Source organism: Drosophila ficusphila, unplaced genomic scaffold (genome assembly GCF_018152265.1).
Source record: "Drosophila ficusphila isolate 14025-0441.05 unplaced genomic scaffold, ASM1815226v1 contig_791, whole genome shotgun sequence".
NCBI classification, from domain to species: Eukaryota; Metazoa; Arthropoda; class Insecta; order Diptera; family Drosophilidae; genus Drosophila; species Drosophila ficusphila.
In genome coordinates, this window is record NW_025064737.1 from 21,983,174 (window position 1) to 22,000,026 (window position 16,853).

Genomic DNA, 16,853 nt, shown 5'->3' on the forward strand with positions numbered 1-16,853 from the left:
GGCAGGTGCAGCGGTTTGGGAGCCACTGGACGACGAGTTTCCTTCCACGGAGGTTGTTCGCGTTATGTTGTGTGCTATGTCGGACTGTCATAAATCAAGGCAAAGAGTGTGAAATTTTTTCGCCATCTGGCCCGACTTGGCCCGGCTTCATTAGTATTTTCTAGCCATGTCCAATGTGCCGCGCTTGGTCGGCATTTTTAACCATTTATGACTTAATTTCAATTATACGCATTTGGCCAAAAATATTTGTTGGCACTTTGCAGGCAATTAAAATGGCAACACGTGCAAACAGACAACGACAGTGCCGAATTTTTCATGCATTTCGATAGCATGAAGGCTGGGAAATGGATCAATATTAAAAGGTTCATGGCTTTTCAGTTGTTGTCAGGGTTAGGATTTCAGTAAAAATAATAAATAACGCTCATGAACGATTCTCTAGCAGAAAACAAAAGACTTACCACACGAACTCACAATGACTAGCCTGCCTATTAGCTAATTTATTTTTATAGCTCACAACCTTTTTGCGACTATCCCAACTGCTGTGCAAAGTGAACTTGATTAATTATAAATTCTAAACTGATTCGCGGCTAATAACCATAATTATGTTCGCTCGTTGCCTCGAATCACTGTGTGCCCACTTGACACACATTTATGGCCGCTCTTGTGCCCAATCTGTCGGATGCCGCACCTTGCGGAGCAGATATATCTCCGGATCGGAGCACCAGAGAGCAAGGTGCAGGAACAACGCCCCAAGAAGCCCTCGACCCCGAAGCCGGTGGCATCGATTTTAGAAAGTCCGCCGAGCATTAAAACGGTAAAGCCGCCGACGTCGCCAAAGCCTTTTCCTTTTGGCCACTCCGCCGCGTCAGGAGCGGAAAAGCAAAACGCCAGCCCGAAATTCAAAGCCTATATATAACTCGATGGCAAAGGCAGCCGCATAAATTTCATTGCAGACATTTGGCCTTTTATTAATTGTTTGACGGCGCCCGTGCCCATGAAGCATCCCCTCCTCCTCCTACTCCACCAGCTCCTCCGATCTGGAAACCCTCCTCGATACCCCGCTCCTCCACCTGCAAGCCCAGGCAAGAACCAACCCAGGTGAAGCGGCAGCTTCGGGAGCAGCCACTGCAACTGCGCTTTCCTCTCTCTGGGCGTGATGAGAAATTTAATATTGGCAAACGGATAAAACCGCCAGATAATTATACATTTTGAGTGGCCAAAGCTGCGGACTTGGACTGCACAGTTCGGAGTCTTTGGTTTTCGGTTTTGGCTTTGGCTTCAGCTTCAGCTTCAGCTTTAACTTCAGCTTCAGCTGCGGCTTTACAGTTCATGCGCCTCATGATAGTATAAGATTTCATTTCATTAAAGTGCATCACGACGGACAACGGCCAATGGACGGCAGGCGGAATCAATGAGCGGCGGCTACATAGTTTCCCCCAAATCCCCGCGGATTGCCAACCCAGACCCATTCCCTGCTAGGCAGCTACCAGCAAGGAACACTGAAAAAAATGGTGATTACCTGTCCTCAAACACACAATAAAATTAATTTAAATATAACCAATGAGCAAAGCAATAAAATATAAAAAGTAATACAGGGTTTTGCGAAAAAGTAAAGGGACAAAAAGATTAATGATACTCTCATAAATACAAAGGTAGAAATTTAAAAGGTATACCATTTTTTCTAGTGTACCTACCTTGCTTACTTTTCTTCTTATTGGCAGATTACGACGGCGGGGTGGCCGGGATGTAGCTGGGCAACTTATAATCAAATCCGATAAAAAATTTCATTATTGCTCCACAGCAGCAGCGGCAGCAGCAGCAGCAACAACAAAAACCATAACTGTTTTACAGGTAATTTTGCTGTTGTTGTTATGATTGTTGCTGGCTGCACTTAATTTTCGCATGCGCACTGGAAACCGAGCCGCGCAGCAGCTCATGATCGCGATTTCTTGATCTTCCGTCTTCCCATCCCATTCCACCAGTCCGCTCCATCCCAGAATTGAAACCTCCCAACGCAGCCCCCACCGAATCCCCACCGAATGGAACTTTTCGCTCCCGTTCGTGTGCGGACGCCATTTTGCGATTGGGATTGGGTTCTCAGAGGCAAGCGGTTGGATCTATAGCCATGGCTATAGCCATGGAGCCACTGGAGGTCAGTTGGGTCCGCAGGAATAGAAAGAAGCTTTGATTCGAAATGGCAATCTCTGGCCTATCGCAGCCGCTGCTCCGGCAGCACATAAATTGGGACGTGATTATGAAATAATTGCAATTCTGTACTTTAGACTTGCGCAACTCAGCAACTCAGCCAAAAGGCAAGCCACTCAGAAAACAAAGTGGATCTTGTCTTGGAAAATGGAAAATATATCGCAACAACTCCAGATGCATAGAAAATTGCTGTATTCGAACCTAAAGGTGAAACGCATATTGTGAAAACCATCTTATGATGTGTGAATACAAGTGATCTTATTTTTCACTGTGGAAAGGCAAAAAGGCAATCAGTTTGCCCGCTGGCTTCGATTTGCACCTTGGGGAGCAACGGCGACCACTTCAAACGGGAGCAGGTGACAGGCGACAGATGAGTTTCAGTGTGATGAGGAAGCAGCAGCGATATCGGCAACAGCAACATCCACAGCAGCAATAAGTTGCTGCTGCTGCTGTGAAACTGTCGCCAGCAAATCAAAAGAAATCGCTCTGGAATACGCAACTGCCATTAAATTAACGCAAAGAAACCGCTTTCATTCATTAGAGGTTTCAAGGGAACTGTAACCGCAATCTAATCAGGTTTTTCACAGCCTTCACAATCAATTTAATTCAACATGAGAATAATGAAACTTGAGATTAAAAATCCTATAAAAATTAAGAAGGATTGCCATTTTTAAATTCCCTAACATGATCGTAACAAAATAAGTGCAATAATCCTAATTTAGTTTAATTTCCAATGGATTTCCCTTTAAGTTTCTATCAATCCAATCATTCATAAACCTACTCCACCCACAGTTTCAGAGCCACTGCCTTCGTGACAAATCCCTCTTGTCGACATTACACCTGATCCACGTGGAACTCCCCCGACTCATTTGCATCTTTGAGCCCCCGAGGGGCCTCCTGGTCAGCCTGGTCGTCCGCCAACATATGCAAATTAAATATAATTTCAACACTCGCATTTTTGTTGACTCTGCTGCCGACGGCTCCTCCGCCTCGGGTCCATAATTTACATGAGGTTAACACGCAAGCGAACAGCAGACAACAACAAAGAACCGGCCTTGATTATCAGCGGCAAATCGAATGCACGCACATGCGAAGGATGCTGGAGAGGATTCGGGAGGGGCATGGGACTCGGGAGCAGGGGATCTGGGGCAGGGGCAACCGCCGAAAAGGAAGTCAAGTTTGAAAAGGCTGAAAGAAATTCTATTACAATGTTGAAATATTGCCAAATCATGGCTTTGGGGTAAATAAATTTCCACGCCACCACTCGCCATGACCGCTGAACCGGGATGGATGGAAATGGAGGATGGATTCGAGGCTGGAGGATGAAATACATAGATGCTGGTACACAGAAAATAATTCGATGATTTACAACCATTTCAGTTTACGACTTACTATAACGTTTTAATTAATTTATGAGATATAAATTTTAGTACCCTATAATAAGCACGTAAAATAAAATGTTATGATATTAAAATATATATATTTATGAGTATACACATATGTATCTTTTACTATCTTTGCACATCAGCAATATGGAAGGTTAGAAAAATGTAAAGCTTATTAATTGGATCGTAAATTCAACTCGAGTGCGAGTTGCATTTTAGCAAAGATCATGAAAGAAATATAGAATGTAATGATTGAATGTATGAGTATGACGCCCAATACAAAAAGATATATTTCTTTCTCTGTGATCAGGAGCACCAGGAGCGGGCATGGAAGCTAAAGTCCCTGGCCGTGTATAAATAAGTAACCTGATCCCAGCAACACGCTGCCTGACAGGGGCCCAAAAACGGCACACAGCTTCGGCTCGGATGGTTCGGGACTGAGATTGGGACGGGGTCTGAGTGCGAGTCTGAGGCTGGGGTCCCAATGCATCGCAACGGATCGGATCGGATGGGATCGGAGTAAAGCGGAACCCGTTTGGAGCTTCTGCAGCAGCAGCGTCTTGCGGCATTTTGATTTATAGGCGATTTATGCACTTGGCTGCCGCGGTGGGAGTGGAACTCGAACTGGAAGTGGAAGTGGGAGACGTCTTGACCGAATTCATGAGCAGACAGCTGGCCAGGGTTTATTACATATTACACGGTACATATCATAAGGTAAGCCTCGACAGGCGCGGGAATTTTCAGTATTATCGTATGCGCTAGGCGCACTCACAATGTTTTCGTTTGGAAAGCATTCGAATTCGTGTTGGCTAATACAAGTTTTCTAAGGCAACGCTGCGGATGCGGAGGCAGGCATCTTATCATCTCTTATCACGGCCGCCGCTTATCTCGCTGAATCAACAGCAACGTTGGCCATTAGGCGCTGGCAGTGGGTGCCCTGTTGGCAAAGAACCACATCAGGCCCATCAGACAGCTGGGCGGGCTGTTGTTCACGGCTCCCTGCTGGATCATCCGCTTGGCCTCCTCCAAGGACAGCTCCACCACCTCGATGATCTCGTCGTCGACTCCGCCGCCACCGGTGGCCTTGTCCGCATCGGTCACCTCGCAGTAGTACATTGCTTGCTTTGCTCCCGATGAGCCAACACCAGATCTGTAAATTAAATAAGGGTTACAAGGGTATTTACTCGCACATCTAGTACATTTGCAACCATAAAATGTCTAGGTTATCTTCATATCTTTCTGTTTTCATATTTTATTTTCAAACCCATTTCCCGTTGAGGTTAATTAAAGAAGGTTCCTCAAATTGTTTATCCATTTTTTTTTTTTTTAAGTCAATCAAAGTTGTTAGAGCTCGTTGTTAGGGAATTTTTTGAAAAATCAATTAAGTATTTCAAAAAACTCAACTGCTAATGCTCTTCAAATAAAGAATACATATTTAAAAGAAAATCTCCTATTGGCTAAAACTAGAATACATGGTACAATTATGGGATATTTGAACTCCGAGTAGAGTTTAAGAACGAGTAGTCGCATATTTACCACTTTTAAAAACTCTGAAATATTTTTTTTGTTTTACCAATCCAATACCCACTTACCGGTAGACCATGACCTCCTCGATTCGCTCCACGGGGACATCGTAGCCGCACTCCTCCACCACCTCCTCTCGGGCGATCTCCACCCAGCTCTTCGACTTGTCCACGATGCCTGCGCACAGCTCCAAGGTGACCCCAATGGCGGGCGGGAACTCCTTGAGGTCCACCTTATCGAAGGTGCCCTTTGCGCTGGAGATAATCCCGTGGTAGACGGCGGGTCGGAACTGGCGCACTAGGACCAACTTCTGACGAGAGGTGTTGTACAGGATGATGGCCACGCTATCGTGCACCTTAAGCAGGTCCCAGTTCTTCTCCACGCCATTCTGCACATAGTACAGCCGGAAGGGTTTCACATAGGGCGAATCCTCTGGCAGCGGGCCTAGCCAGACTTTGGATACGTTCTCCATGCTAAATACTTGGACGTGGGACTTGAAAACACGGCAGTGGTACTACAATCAGCTGACTGTCAAATCTCCAACCGGCGATGGGGAGCCGCAACCAGATGATAGCTTTAGCTCACGGGAGCGCAGTCTGAGCTTTTTAAACGTTTAAGGCCAGGCCGCGTATGGTAACACTATAAGAATTTAAAAAGTTCGTTATTTCTCAAAAAAAAATTTTTGGACTTAATTCAATAGATAAACAGTGAACAATAACATTGACAGCGACAAAAATCAATAGAAATGACATAAAAATTTGCCGAAATAGAAACGCAGGTATTTTATAAAATTTATTAGAAAAGCTAGCAGCTTGGGAATTTCCGCTTTAAAATAAAAAAAAATTGTTAAAGAAATGAGCCCTGCATATGCATAAGATATTTGCAACAAACTTTATTGTGAACCTTCAACAAATTTTAAGGAAATACTAATTAGAAACCTTAGGAGCCTTGTGGAGAAAAAACCATAATAATCCCACCATACAGGAAGGTCCACCATTAGTGGTGGCGCCTGTTTCGACCAGCTTTCGCGACTGCTCCAAGGACATCTCCACCACCTGGATTTCCTCATTATCTACACCACCACCTTTCGAGATTCGTTGTTCATCACACACTTCACAATAATACATGGACATCGAACTACTAGAAGTTCCAATACCCGATCTGTAATCATATACAAGCTCCAGATCTTCTGTGGGTACATCGTACCCACATTCCTCCAACACTTCCTCTTTGGCGATTTCCGCAACACTTTTATCCTTGTCCACGGCGCCTCCACAAAGTTCCAAGGTAACTCCAACTTCGGGAGGAAACTTCTCCAGATCTGCTTCTCCAACTGACATTTTTACACTGTCAGCAGAATAAATTCCCTGGTATACGGCTCCCCTGAATTGACGAACGAATATCAGTTTCTGCCGAGATTTGTTGAACAACACCACCACCACACCATTCAATGTTTTTATAATGTCTACGTGCTTTTCAACATCATTTTCAATAAAATGTAGGCGACCTGGTTTAATCCAGTCAGAATTCTTTGGAAGAGGTCCAAACCAAATACGCGATATACATCCGGGTTGCTTTTCAAAACTCGATGATGATGACCAGGAGCGACGAACGCATTTAAAAAGCTTGAACATGTTTTCTATTTTAAATAAACATTTTAAAATCATAGAAATACTTTTGAGTTACTTTTCAAAGAGAAATGCCAAAAATAGTCTAATAAAAGGAAATTACAAGTTATTAAAAAATATAAAAAATATTGTTTAAGTTTGGACAGCCAATAGTTTAGTATTTTGTTAGCTGCACGTCCGGTATAATTTTATCTCGTCCGCTGGTCACACCTCGCGCATTTTTTCATCAAAATTTCGGGACGGAAGTCGGTGCGTAGACCCATTGCCCATTCAAGTTAGATAATAGCTCTTAAACCACGATCTCCGCACCTGCAGCTGGATACGAAACCGATAGATCCATAGGCAAGCGAACCACAAGACGAACATGCTCCGATCCCGACTTATCCAGGCGGCTAGCTCCGCCCAGCGAGCGTTCTCCACCAGCCAGAAGGCGCTGGCGGCCAAGCAGATGACCGTGCGGGATGCCCTCAACAGTGCTTTGGACGAGGAGCTGGAACGCGACGACCGGGTCTTCATTCTCGGCGAGGAAGTTGCCCAGTACGATGGTGCTTACAAGGTAGGCCCCCGTTATTATCATTTTTCCCGTCCCCTGATTACGTAAACACCATCAACCAGGCGTTTGCGATGACAGCTGATGCAGGTGGTTAGGACAGGGGAAATCGGTGGGCAGAGGGTGATATATGCGTGCTATATGTAACTACTGATAGTGATTTGGAATAGCAGTGTACGAATCTGAATGCGTGATCGAAATTGACAAGGTCACGCAGAATGTGTGTGACTGTCTGCTGATAATATTAGATTGCCCCATAAAATCGCGATTTGTTTACGTATCTGTATGCGGCTTTGGTAGCCGGCATATGTTTATTGTAAGTTTTCCCTATTGATGACTAAAATTTGGTTACAACTTTGGGAGAAATTAACAAATTTTAAATTAAAATTAATATCTAACAATAGACAGTTACTTTCTGTAGGAATAGGAAAGATGAAGATTATAGAATAATCACTCTCTATTAAACTATAAATTGTAACCTTGTGTTTAATATTTGCCGTTCCTGTTTTAGGTATCCCGTGGCCTGTGGAAGAAGTACGGCGACAAGCGTGTCATTGATACGCCAATCACAGAGATGGGCTTCGCTGGCATCGCCGTTGGAGCTGCCATGGCTGGTCTGCGTCCCGTGTGCGAGTTCATGACCTGGAACTTTTCCATGCAGGCCATCGATCACGTAAGTCCTGTCATCCTCTCCCTAAGAAACACTTCCCGCACTCCAGCAGTTGGCTAACTACTCATATTATCTCATTGCCAAATGAAAAAGAGAACACGAATATCCAATTCAAATGCCCAAACTCCACTAGCTAGCTAATAGACCAATTCAAGTGCAAGATCGCGGCGCCTAATGGGATAATATGGGTGGATTAGCTCCTGCCCCCAGTCATAGATCGGACCTCACTAATCCCCACCCATATTATCCGATTACGTGCAGGCGAAGATACTCGGCTGTGTAAGGCCGCCAGTTGGTGATCGCCCACTGCCCACCAGCCGCATAATAGAGAGTCCTCGTTCCACCTGGTTGAACGAAATCAACGACATTGTGCACAGAGATCGAGTGGGCGAAGTGATTGCCCCGCCAATGGACAGAAGCAAGCCTGACAAAATGGAGGCTGCTCGTCTTATTGTCATCCGGCGGCGTAAGATGAAGAAGCACAAGCTCAAGAAGCTCCGCCGCAAGATGAAGTTCGAGTGGGCCAAGGTGCGCCAGCGCCGCGAGATGCGCAAGGAGAAAGCCTTCCAGGCCAAGCTGATGGCCCAGATCAAGCAGGCCGAGGCCTTCAGTGCGGAGCAGCACGTGGCCGATGTCCTGCGACAAGCCAACGAGACACCACTTCCGCGTTTCTGGAAGGGACGTCGCCTGCCAGCATTTATCATTAAGCAGAAACTAGGCATAAAGTGAAGATCGAGAAAGAAGTGGAGTTTAAACAATAAAGTGCGAACTGTATTAAGTTGAATTGTAGAATTGGCAGTTAGAGGGAGGATCATACAACAAATAAACATCCCATATACCAATTTAATATAATTTTATAATCCCCGATCCTAGATCATCAACTCCGCCGCCAAGACATTTTACATGTCCGCCGGTGCAGTGAACGTGCCGATTGTGTTCCGTGGTCCCAATGGAGCTGCTTCCGGAGTGGCTGCCCAGCACTCACAGTGCTTCGCCGCTTGGTACGCCCACTGCCCCGGCTTAAAGGTCATCTCGCCATACGACTCCGAGGATGCTCGTGGCCTGCTGAAGGCCGCCATCCGTGATCCCGATCCAGTGGTGTTCCTGGAAAACGAGTTGGTCTACGGCACCGCTTTCCCCGTGGCCGACAACGTAGCCGACAAGGACTTCGTCGTGCCCATCGGCAAGGCGAAGATCATGCGGCCCGGCAAGGACATCACCCTGGTGGCTCATTCCAAGGCGGTGGAGACGTCGCTGCTGGCAGCCGCCGAGCTTGCCAAGAAGGGTAGGATTTGGTGTTCTTTGTATAATTAAATATAAACTAACTTTTGGTTTATTTACCATTCAGGCATTGAGGCCGAGGTCATCAACCTGCGCTCCATTCGTCCCCTGGATACGGCAACCATATTCGCCTCCGTTCGCAAGACCCACCATCTGGTTACTGTGGAGAATGGCTGGCCCCAGCATGGTAAGTGACTTAGGGCACGCAGCTTATAATGAAATAGGTAAACTCACTGTCACTCGTTCTTCTTCTTCTAATATTATCCTAAAAGGTGTTGGAGCTGAGATCTGCGCCCGCATTATGGAGGACCAGACCTTCTTCGAGCTGGACGCCCCCGTCTGGCGCTGTGCCGGCGTGGATGTGCCGATGCCATACGCCAAGACGCTCGAGGCGCACGCCCTTCCCCGCGTTCAGGATGTGGTGGACGCGACCCTGAAGGTTCTCGGCGGTAAGGCGGGCAAGGCTGTGGCTGCTGCCAAGTAAGAGTAGACTTCTAGTCGACCTTCAGCAAATCACTACACCGAGCTAAATTAATTCTTTGTCCTCGTTGTAACGCTGCCTCTGGTCTAACCGAGCTGCCTCCAACTTTAGTGCACCGAACTGGAATCCGAAAACGGGAAATTGAATTGTTTGGAAATTAAACAGCACCAAAAATGATGTTTATTTTTCAAGCGTTCTAGTTTAATTATTTGGTTATAGAAATCTCTTGTGAAAATAAACGAAACCTTTAAACATACTCAATATTGATTTTAAATTTTTTTGTGTTGGTTTTTTAAATAGTTAGTAGATTGAGTTAGTAAATTCAGTCCTTATCACCATTCTACTTTTTTAAAAACTGCGCGAACCTATTCTGCAGCCCTAAGATCCTCGCCGCTGTGCAACACTGCCTCTCACCCACACACTCTCGAATGCTGCCCAACACTGCTTCTTTCTACGCAACGATATTGGGCTCAAAAAACAACATCGATAGGCAGAAAAAGTGTAAATCTGCAGAAACAATAACAATAGATGCGATGCTCTAGCTGTAATGGCAAGCAGCTCCAGCTCAGATGAAAGCTGCAAGGCGCCCGACAATTTCCGCATCTCGAGTGCCTCCACAAACGGCGAGGACGAGGAGACCAGCGATGTCGCAGGATACACAACAAAGCGCAGGCCAACAGCCAAGGACCTGCTGAAGGATGCGAGTGCCAAGGATGCAGACGTCACCGCGGGATCGGGTGGCCATATGCGGTGCCCGTTGTGCCACAGTTGTAGTGCTAGCCGATTTCACTGTCGCAATTGCGTCAGAAACGGAAACATTACTCACAGCCAGGCGGAAAGACCCGAAAGGTTTGCTAGCTAACGCTCTTATCTGGAAAAGCCATGTAATCTGGATCGATCTTTCTACATTTCAGCCTGACAGAAAAACAGCAACGCTATATCAACCTGCAGGCGGGCCTCAAGACCTTTAGCACGCGCTACGAACGCCTCATCGAGCAGCACCGCTCCAACGAGGATCGCCTAATGGCCATTAAGGCCAAGCGCAAGCAGTTGGAGCTCCTGCAACAACTTATCTCTGGCACAGGCCAGAGACTACGAGTCCTGGGCGAGCGACGCGACGAGCTACGTCGGGCGAATGCCGAGAAGAGAAAAAACCTACCCAAATATCCAGACAAAGTAAAAATGCTTGAGGATTACGTGTTGGATAGAGTGGAGAAAATAGATAAACTAAGGGAGACCCACCTGGGTCTTTTGGACAGCATCAAGCAGGCGGCTCGGCGGGGCATCCACCAGTTGGTCACCTATGTTTTTCCTATCGCTGAGGTGGTGCTCAAGGAAGAGCAGCAGCGCCGAGCTAGTGTGGAGCGCAGCGAGGAGGCTGAAACAATAGCAGCTCTGGCAGACGCCAAGAACACTTCGTACATACGTGGAAAATGGGTTTTCCACGGCAGTGGGATCAGTGAGGTCCAGTACAGGATAGTGGGTCCTTCGTTGCCCGCCAATGGCGACTATACTGCCTATCTGGACTGGCTGGCGGACAACAAGGATGATGTTCCGAAGGCCACAGCTAATGAGATTACGCCCAGTCGGTTTGAAGCGTACCGCATAGTGGGCGCTCTTACCTACACAGCGCAGCTGACGCAGTTGCTCAGCTTCTACCTGAACGTGCGGCTGCCGCACAAGATAGCCTACGGGGACTTCTGTCGTAAACTTCTCAACGAGGAGCAGTTTCGACGCAAGATCTCGCGTCTCAACTCCAATATCATGTATCTGGCCTACACGCAGCAGGTCAAGCTGCGCGCTCTCAACGAACAGCATACGTTGGAGAACCTGCTGGCCATCCTGGATCTAGAGCGCAGTGATCTGGGTCGGTTCGGACATCTAGACGTGACGAATGCGCCACTCATGAAGTCGGTGGATTCCCTTTTAATCGGTATCGAAACGGCGACGGAATCGGAGTCCGAGGGTAAGTTTGCCTTTCTGTAAAAAAAAAATTATAAATACATTTAAAAACGAAATCCTTGAATATAAAATGAGATCAGAAAACAGGACTGATTATCCATAACTTAAAAAAATTATAAAAAAATAAAAATAACAACCTTCTCCCACTCCTTTTCAGATGAGAACTCCCTGCGCATGGATTGGGAGGCAGTGCCCAGTCTTACTCCGCAACCGGAGTTGGCGGATCCCAATCTGATGCCGGCGGCCAACCAGCAGTCCACTATCGCCTTCGTGCGTATGGCGGCCACGTCGGTGCTCCGATGGATCAAGTAATCAGGCCCGCCCGCCAGATCCTTCGGCGATATCATCATCAGGCACGTGTGTTATCTTTTACAAATTAGGCTAAGTTATAGTTTCTGTGACAGCGTGCCGGAGTTTGCCGGCAGTCGCTGCTTTTAGCGTTATCTTTTGGTTTACAGAACTAATTTTTCTATCGATTCTATATGCATATACATATACCAGCTGTGTGAAAATAAGGAGTCTTTGATTTACTTTTATTACATAACTTATTCGCCTTTATTTAATAAAAATGGTTCTCTATAAATAAATATATATATATATAAATTTGCTTTATTAATGCTTGCAAAGTACACTGACTTAGTGGGTAAACGACTCAATGGGGAAACAAAAATTAAACTCGTGCAAATGATTGGAAGGCAGACATGGCTGCGAATGAAACCTACCTAGAACCAGCCCTAGAATCTTAGATTATAATCGCAAGGGAGTGAGCTGAGTGACCCTAGCTAAATGAACTTTGTGGGCAGTTGTTGCGTGGGCGGGTGAGCAACTCCCGTGGTGGTCATCACCTCGTCGGCAGCGCTGGGTTGCGGCAGGCTGGGCTTAACAAATACTTGTGGCAGTGTGTTGGCAGAGGCTCCCACCTGGGCGGCTGACACGGACATGGATCCGTTGGCCAGTAGGTCGTAGCGCGGCGAGGCGTGGCTCATGGTGGAAAGAACTATGGCGGCTGCCATCGCCTCTTGATTGTAGAAGGCCGTCACAGCAGCCGGCAAGGGCTGCTGTGCGACCGGACCCGATTGTCATTGGCGCGACGGCGTGCTCGGTGCGGATGAACCTACTCCTGCACTTGCCTTTGGCGAGAATACCGACTGCATCTTCTTCTCCAGCTCCTTCAGATCGGACATGGTCTTCATTATGTGCGGGTCGGAGGTGAGATCGTACATGGATCCGATTGCTCGGGGGCTATTGTAGACGTACATGTTGTTCGCCTTGAATCCAAGCGATCCATTGACCTGTCCCACGGCTCCCAAGGAATGTCTCCCCTTGTTTTGAGTCTTACTCTTGGGTTTTGGCGCGATTTTCTGCTGAGGCTTCGAGGCAGGGAACACGCCCACGATCTCAACACCATCCGATTCGCTGCTGCTCTCCCTGCCCACCGGCGTCGTGGTTTGGGCAGCCTTCGAGGTGGACGTGATGACGGTGGTGGTGGCAGCCAGCTGCTTGGACGTCTGTAGTATTTCGCTGGGACATTGGTAATCATCCAGGTTAATCACATGCGGTGATGGCCGCGGTGCCACGATCACTTTAGCCTGGCCGTCGATGGAAAGTGGACTGGGGTTTTTTCTTGCTGCCAGCGTGGCTGCTGTTATCAGATTGTAAAAATTACTACTGCTGTTAAGGTCAATTTTCCCTCTGGGCGATGCCAGATCGAGAACCGTACTCGCAGCTGCCACCGCAGCAGCATTTAGGGCAGCTGCCTGCGATGAGGTGCTTGGCATCGAGAGCAGGGTGTCCAGGTGGGGCAGGTGGTTATTGTTATTGGTAATGACTGGCACACTGACCGCCGCGGTGGCAGCCGGCGCCAGCTGGAATTGCGGATGCGTTTGCAGTTGCGGCTGTTGGGTCAACTGCTTGGCAACCTTCTTCTTCGGCGGCTTAGTGGTTTGCAGCGGTATATCCTTCAGCTTTCGCTTTAGGCTGTTTGAAGAGGCACTTGTAGCTGAGTCCGTGTCGGAGTTTCCGCGAGATCGGGGTTCCTCCGCTGTCTTTAGATAGCTGCTTGCCTGCGGCATTTGCTCGGCGGCAGGTGCAGCAGTAAATAATTTTGGGGATGCGGATACTGCTGCCGCCTTTGCTTTCTCCTTGGCCTTCAGTCTGGCGTTCTTATACCGCGTTATCTCCCGCTGCAGCTCATCCAAGCGCATCCAGCCGGTTGGCCACAGATCCACAACCTTCTCCTTAAGATACCAGTTGATGAACTCCTCCAGCGAATCCTTTCGCTTGGCCAAAAAGGCGTAGGAGGTCCACCGCGCTTGATAGACATCGTACAGGAGTTGTCTCAACTCGCTCGTCCACTGGAACTTTTTCCGTGGCATCTTCGGTGGCAGCTCTGAATTTACATCCGCGGCTCTGAAAAAAAATTACGTTAGATTGATTTTGAAGAATTTTGGCTGCCGGAATCTTACGCCTGTTCCGCAAAAGCACGCAATTCCGTTTCGTAGTTGGCTATCGCCTTTGGCATGACCACAGCTACAGCTCGCCGCAGTTTTTCCAGCATGCTGTTGGTCTTTTTCTTCTCCTCCTTTGCGCGCACTTGCTTTCCTTTTCGCAGCATGTAGTATTTGGGCAGCTGCAGCTGGTACTCGATGTGGGAGAACACCATATTTCGCTCGTTGCGATCCGTGCACAGCACCGCTTCATAGACCCTGCAAAAGGATTATAGGATTATAGGGTATTGATGAGAACCTCGGCTTTTGTCTTACCGAAGCAGCAGTGGAGTCAGTCTGGCATCCAGGTTAAACTTCTTGCCACACATGTCTCGACTTCTAACCGCTTCCTTAAAGCTGTTGACTGCGGTCATAATGTCCGCATCCAGCGTGGTAGGCAGTAACGTATCGGCGGTACGAAGATCTAAAAGGAAAATGATAAGGTGAAACGTGTATAATTAGTAACTTTTGAAATATAAGTTTCAAATTATTTCAAATTAGTCAACTAGTACAAATAATATTCAAAAAATGATTCCAGGTATACGACTGCATTTTTTAGACTTTTTAATAATAGTAATTTTGTTACTTACTTTCCTGTCCCTCCTTGCCTTGTTGGGATGCCTGCCTGTCACTCCGACCTTGCTCCGATTCCATATCGCTGCTATCGGGACTCGACAGGTCAGATGAGATGCACTTTAGCTCGCCGTTGACTCCCTTGGCAGGTGCCGCGCCGCTCTGCGACTTAAGGAAGTTATCCCGCTTGGCCTTCAGCATATCTTTTACCGTTGTGGTCTTGACCACCTTCTTCAAGGCTTGAGCCTGAGCCTGAGCTTGAGTCTGCGGCTGTGGCAGTCCCTGAAGAAGCTGATTTTGTGGCTGAATCTGGGACTGGATCTGAACGGGCCGTTCTTCCGTGTCGGAAATCTCCACCGTACTGGGTCGTGGCGAATTTGAGGATGAGGAAGTGGTGATCGGCTTTGCCGGTGGCTTTTTGCTTCCCGCTACAGAACTGGAGCTTGGCTTGGGCTTACCCGTAACGAGAACCTTCGGCCGCTTGGCCACATGATTGTCTTTGTACTTCCCGCTAGATTTAACTGTGGCAGCAGAGTCCTCGTCATCGAGACTTTCGCTCTCGGAGTCATCCTCGGAATCGCTTTCATCCTCCTCCTCGTCATCGTCCTCGGAATCACTTTCCTCATCCTCCTCGTTGTTATCATCATCATTTTCGTCGTCATCGTCGGATGAAGATGAAGACGAGCTTTCTGAGCTGGACGAGACCATGCGCTTGCGCGATCGCTCCGGCATTTTGATGATGGCATCCGTTCGCGTTGTATAGGACTTCTTGGTAAGGTTCTTGAACTCTAGGGCGCCGCAATTGATGTAAAATCCGCCTTCCAGGGTCTCCGCCTCCTCTGGGATGATCTCGTCGTACTAGTAAGCAAAGAAAAATTTAAAAGTTTGAGATAAATTCGTTAAATATTTAACCAATTTGTTGAAAAGATAACAAAAGTGCATGGCACAAATTATTCTTATAAAACTTAAACATATTCAACTTCATCTTACAGCTTCCGTATTGTCAATGAAGGAGTCCGACTCGTCATAGCCCATTCCAATGTCCCGGTAGTCGTCCTTTTTGCTCTTTCCCCTGCCAGTGGCATAGGAGTTTCCGTACTTGGCCTCCAGTTCCTTAACGATTCGAGCCACATCGTCATCGTTGTCTGCAAAGGGATCAGTGCCGGTGGATCCATTGCACGTTGTCACCTGCTTAAGCTTTTTAGCTTTTTTCTGTTGGAAATGGATGTTAAGAAGGTGATACACTAGGCAATTTAAAGTTTCACCTTTTCCAAGTACAAAAGCCGGGAATAGTTAAACTCGGGATACTTATTCGAATCTGTCTCGAAAAGATCGAGCTTGATGCGGATGCACTTGGCGGGCTTGGTCGCAGGCTTGGAGTTATTGTTAGGTCCTGCAGCTGAAGCGTCCGGCTCCAAGAAGTTACTGCCAAATCGCGAGAAGCCCGCATCGCCCTGTATGATCGAGGTGAGGGTGACGCGCTTATGCTCGCCCCCCTCGACATTTCCGGCGGGCGGAATTACGGATTAGTAGGTTTATTCAAACCAAAGGGCCTTCCCGCCCTTTTTCTATAAAAGAGCCGCGTGTTCTGGCCCGCTCTCACTCTCTTTCTCTCTTCCTCTCGCAGCCAAACAAAAACAACTGAGACTTCGGTGCTCCTCCTCCTCCTTTTCCTTCTTCTCCTCGTGCTTCCTCTTCTTGTGGGGATGTCTGTTTTAGGTTTTCTGCACGTACACCAAGCAACCACTTATTAACCGTAGCAATTTCACTTTTAACTGCACTTAGCTGGCCCACAAATACCGTTTATCAACATAAACAAATAGAGGACCTGCGCCGATTGCACTACTTTTATCGCCACTCTTTATTTGCCGCCCGCTTTGCAGCTGCATCCGCCTACCACGGCCACGAATAATTGTCACTTTTCTGGGGGAAAGAAAAAGTGGAAACTTTTTGGAGGGGGGTTTCCAAATTGCAGAGCTCTGCCGGCACGAAAACAATACAATTTTTATCGGCAGAGCACCGGGCACTACACACACTCGCTGGACACGATCAATAGGGACATTTAGACGATTGGGCCAAGCGCTTTTCGCACGGCCAAGAGCGCGATT

The 16,853-nt window shown here is 47.4% G+C and overlaps 5 protein-coding genes across 6 annotated transcripts; 2 read left to right on the forward strand and 3 right to left on the reverse strand.

Annotated features, from left to right (window-relative positions):
- Positions 1–4,247: 4,247 nt before the first annotated feature.
- On the reverse strand, positions 4,248–5,825 carry LOC108086599 (uridine diphosphate glucose pyrophosphatase NUDT14). Its single transcript, XM_017183570.2, has 2 exons — positions 5,183–5,825; positions 4,248–4,740 (listed from the first exon to the last, which is right to left on the reverse strand). Exons 1-2 carry the CDS (start codon positions 5,584–5,586, stop codon positions 4,506–4,508), a joined length of 639 nt encoding a protein of 212 aa, XP_017039059.1. The 5' UTR covers positions 5,587–5,825; the 3' UTR covers positions 4,248–4,505.
- Positions 5,826–5,982: 157 nt separating this feature from the next.
- On the reverse strand, positions 5,983–6,796 carry LOC108086587 (uridine diphosphate glucose pyrophosphatase NUDT14-like). Its single transcript, XM_017183547.1, has 2 exons — positions 6,559–6,796; positions 5,983–6,497 (listed from the first exon to the last, which is right to left on the reverse strand). Exon 2 carries the CDS (start codon positions 6,452–6,454, stop codon positions 6,041–6,043), a length of 414 nt encoding a protein of 137 aa, XP_017039036.1. The 5' UTR covers positions 6,455–6,497; positions 6,559–6,796; the 3' UTR covers positions 5,983–6,040.
- An 82-nt stretch (positions 6,797–6,878) lies between these two features.
- Positions 6,879–9,980, forward strand: LOC108086585 (pyruvate dehydrogenase E1 component subunit beta, mitochondrial). Of its 2 annotated transcripts, XM_017183544.1 has the most exons (6): positions 6,879–6,991; positions 7,058–7,298; positions 7,804–7,965; positions 8,836–9,247; positions 9,311–9,430; positions 9,516–9,980. In XM_017183544.1, exons 2-6 carry the CDS (start codon positions 7,107–7,109, stop codon positions 9,725–9,727), a joined length of 1,098 nt encoding a protein of 365 aa, XP_017039033.1. In that variant the 5' UTR covers positions 6,879–6,991; positions 7,058–7,106; the 3' UTR covers positions 9,728–9,980. The 2 variants fall into 2 exon arrangements, with proteins under 2 accessions (XP_017039033.1, XP_017039034.1); XM_017183545.1 differs by lacking the exons at positions 8,836–9,247; positions 9,311–9,430; positions 9,516–9,980 and adding an exon at positions 8,224–8,746.
- A 186-nt stretch (positions 9,981–10,166) lies between these two features.
- Positions 10,167–12,277, forward strand: LOC108086565 (beclin 1-associated autophagy-related key regulator). The gene is made up of 3 exons (XM_017183522.2): positions 10,167–10,573; positions 10,639–11,690; positions 11,844–12,277. Exons 1-3 carry the CDS (start codon positions 10,272–10,274, stop codon positions 11,996–11,998), a joined length of 1,509 nt encoding a protein of 502 aa, XP_017039011.1. The 5' UTR covers positions 10,167–10,271; the 3' UTR covers positions 11,999–12,277.
- Positions 12,276–16,265, reverse strand: LOC108086564 (yemanuclein; the record flags this gene model as incomplete). The annotated part of the gene is made up of 6 exons (XM_017183521.2): positions 12,276–14,095; positions 14,152–14,391; positions 14,449–14,596; positions 14,763–15,603; positions 15,736–15,957; positions 16,011–16,265. Coding segments are annotated over 6 exons (3,036 nt in total), but the record flags the coding sequence as incomplete, so codon positions are not given.
- Positions 16,266–16,853: the final 588 nt, after the last annotated feature.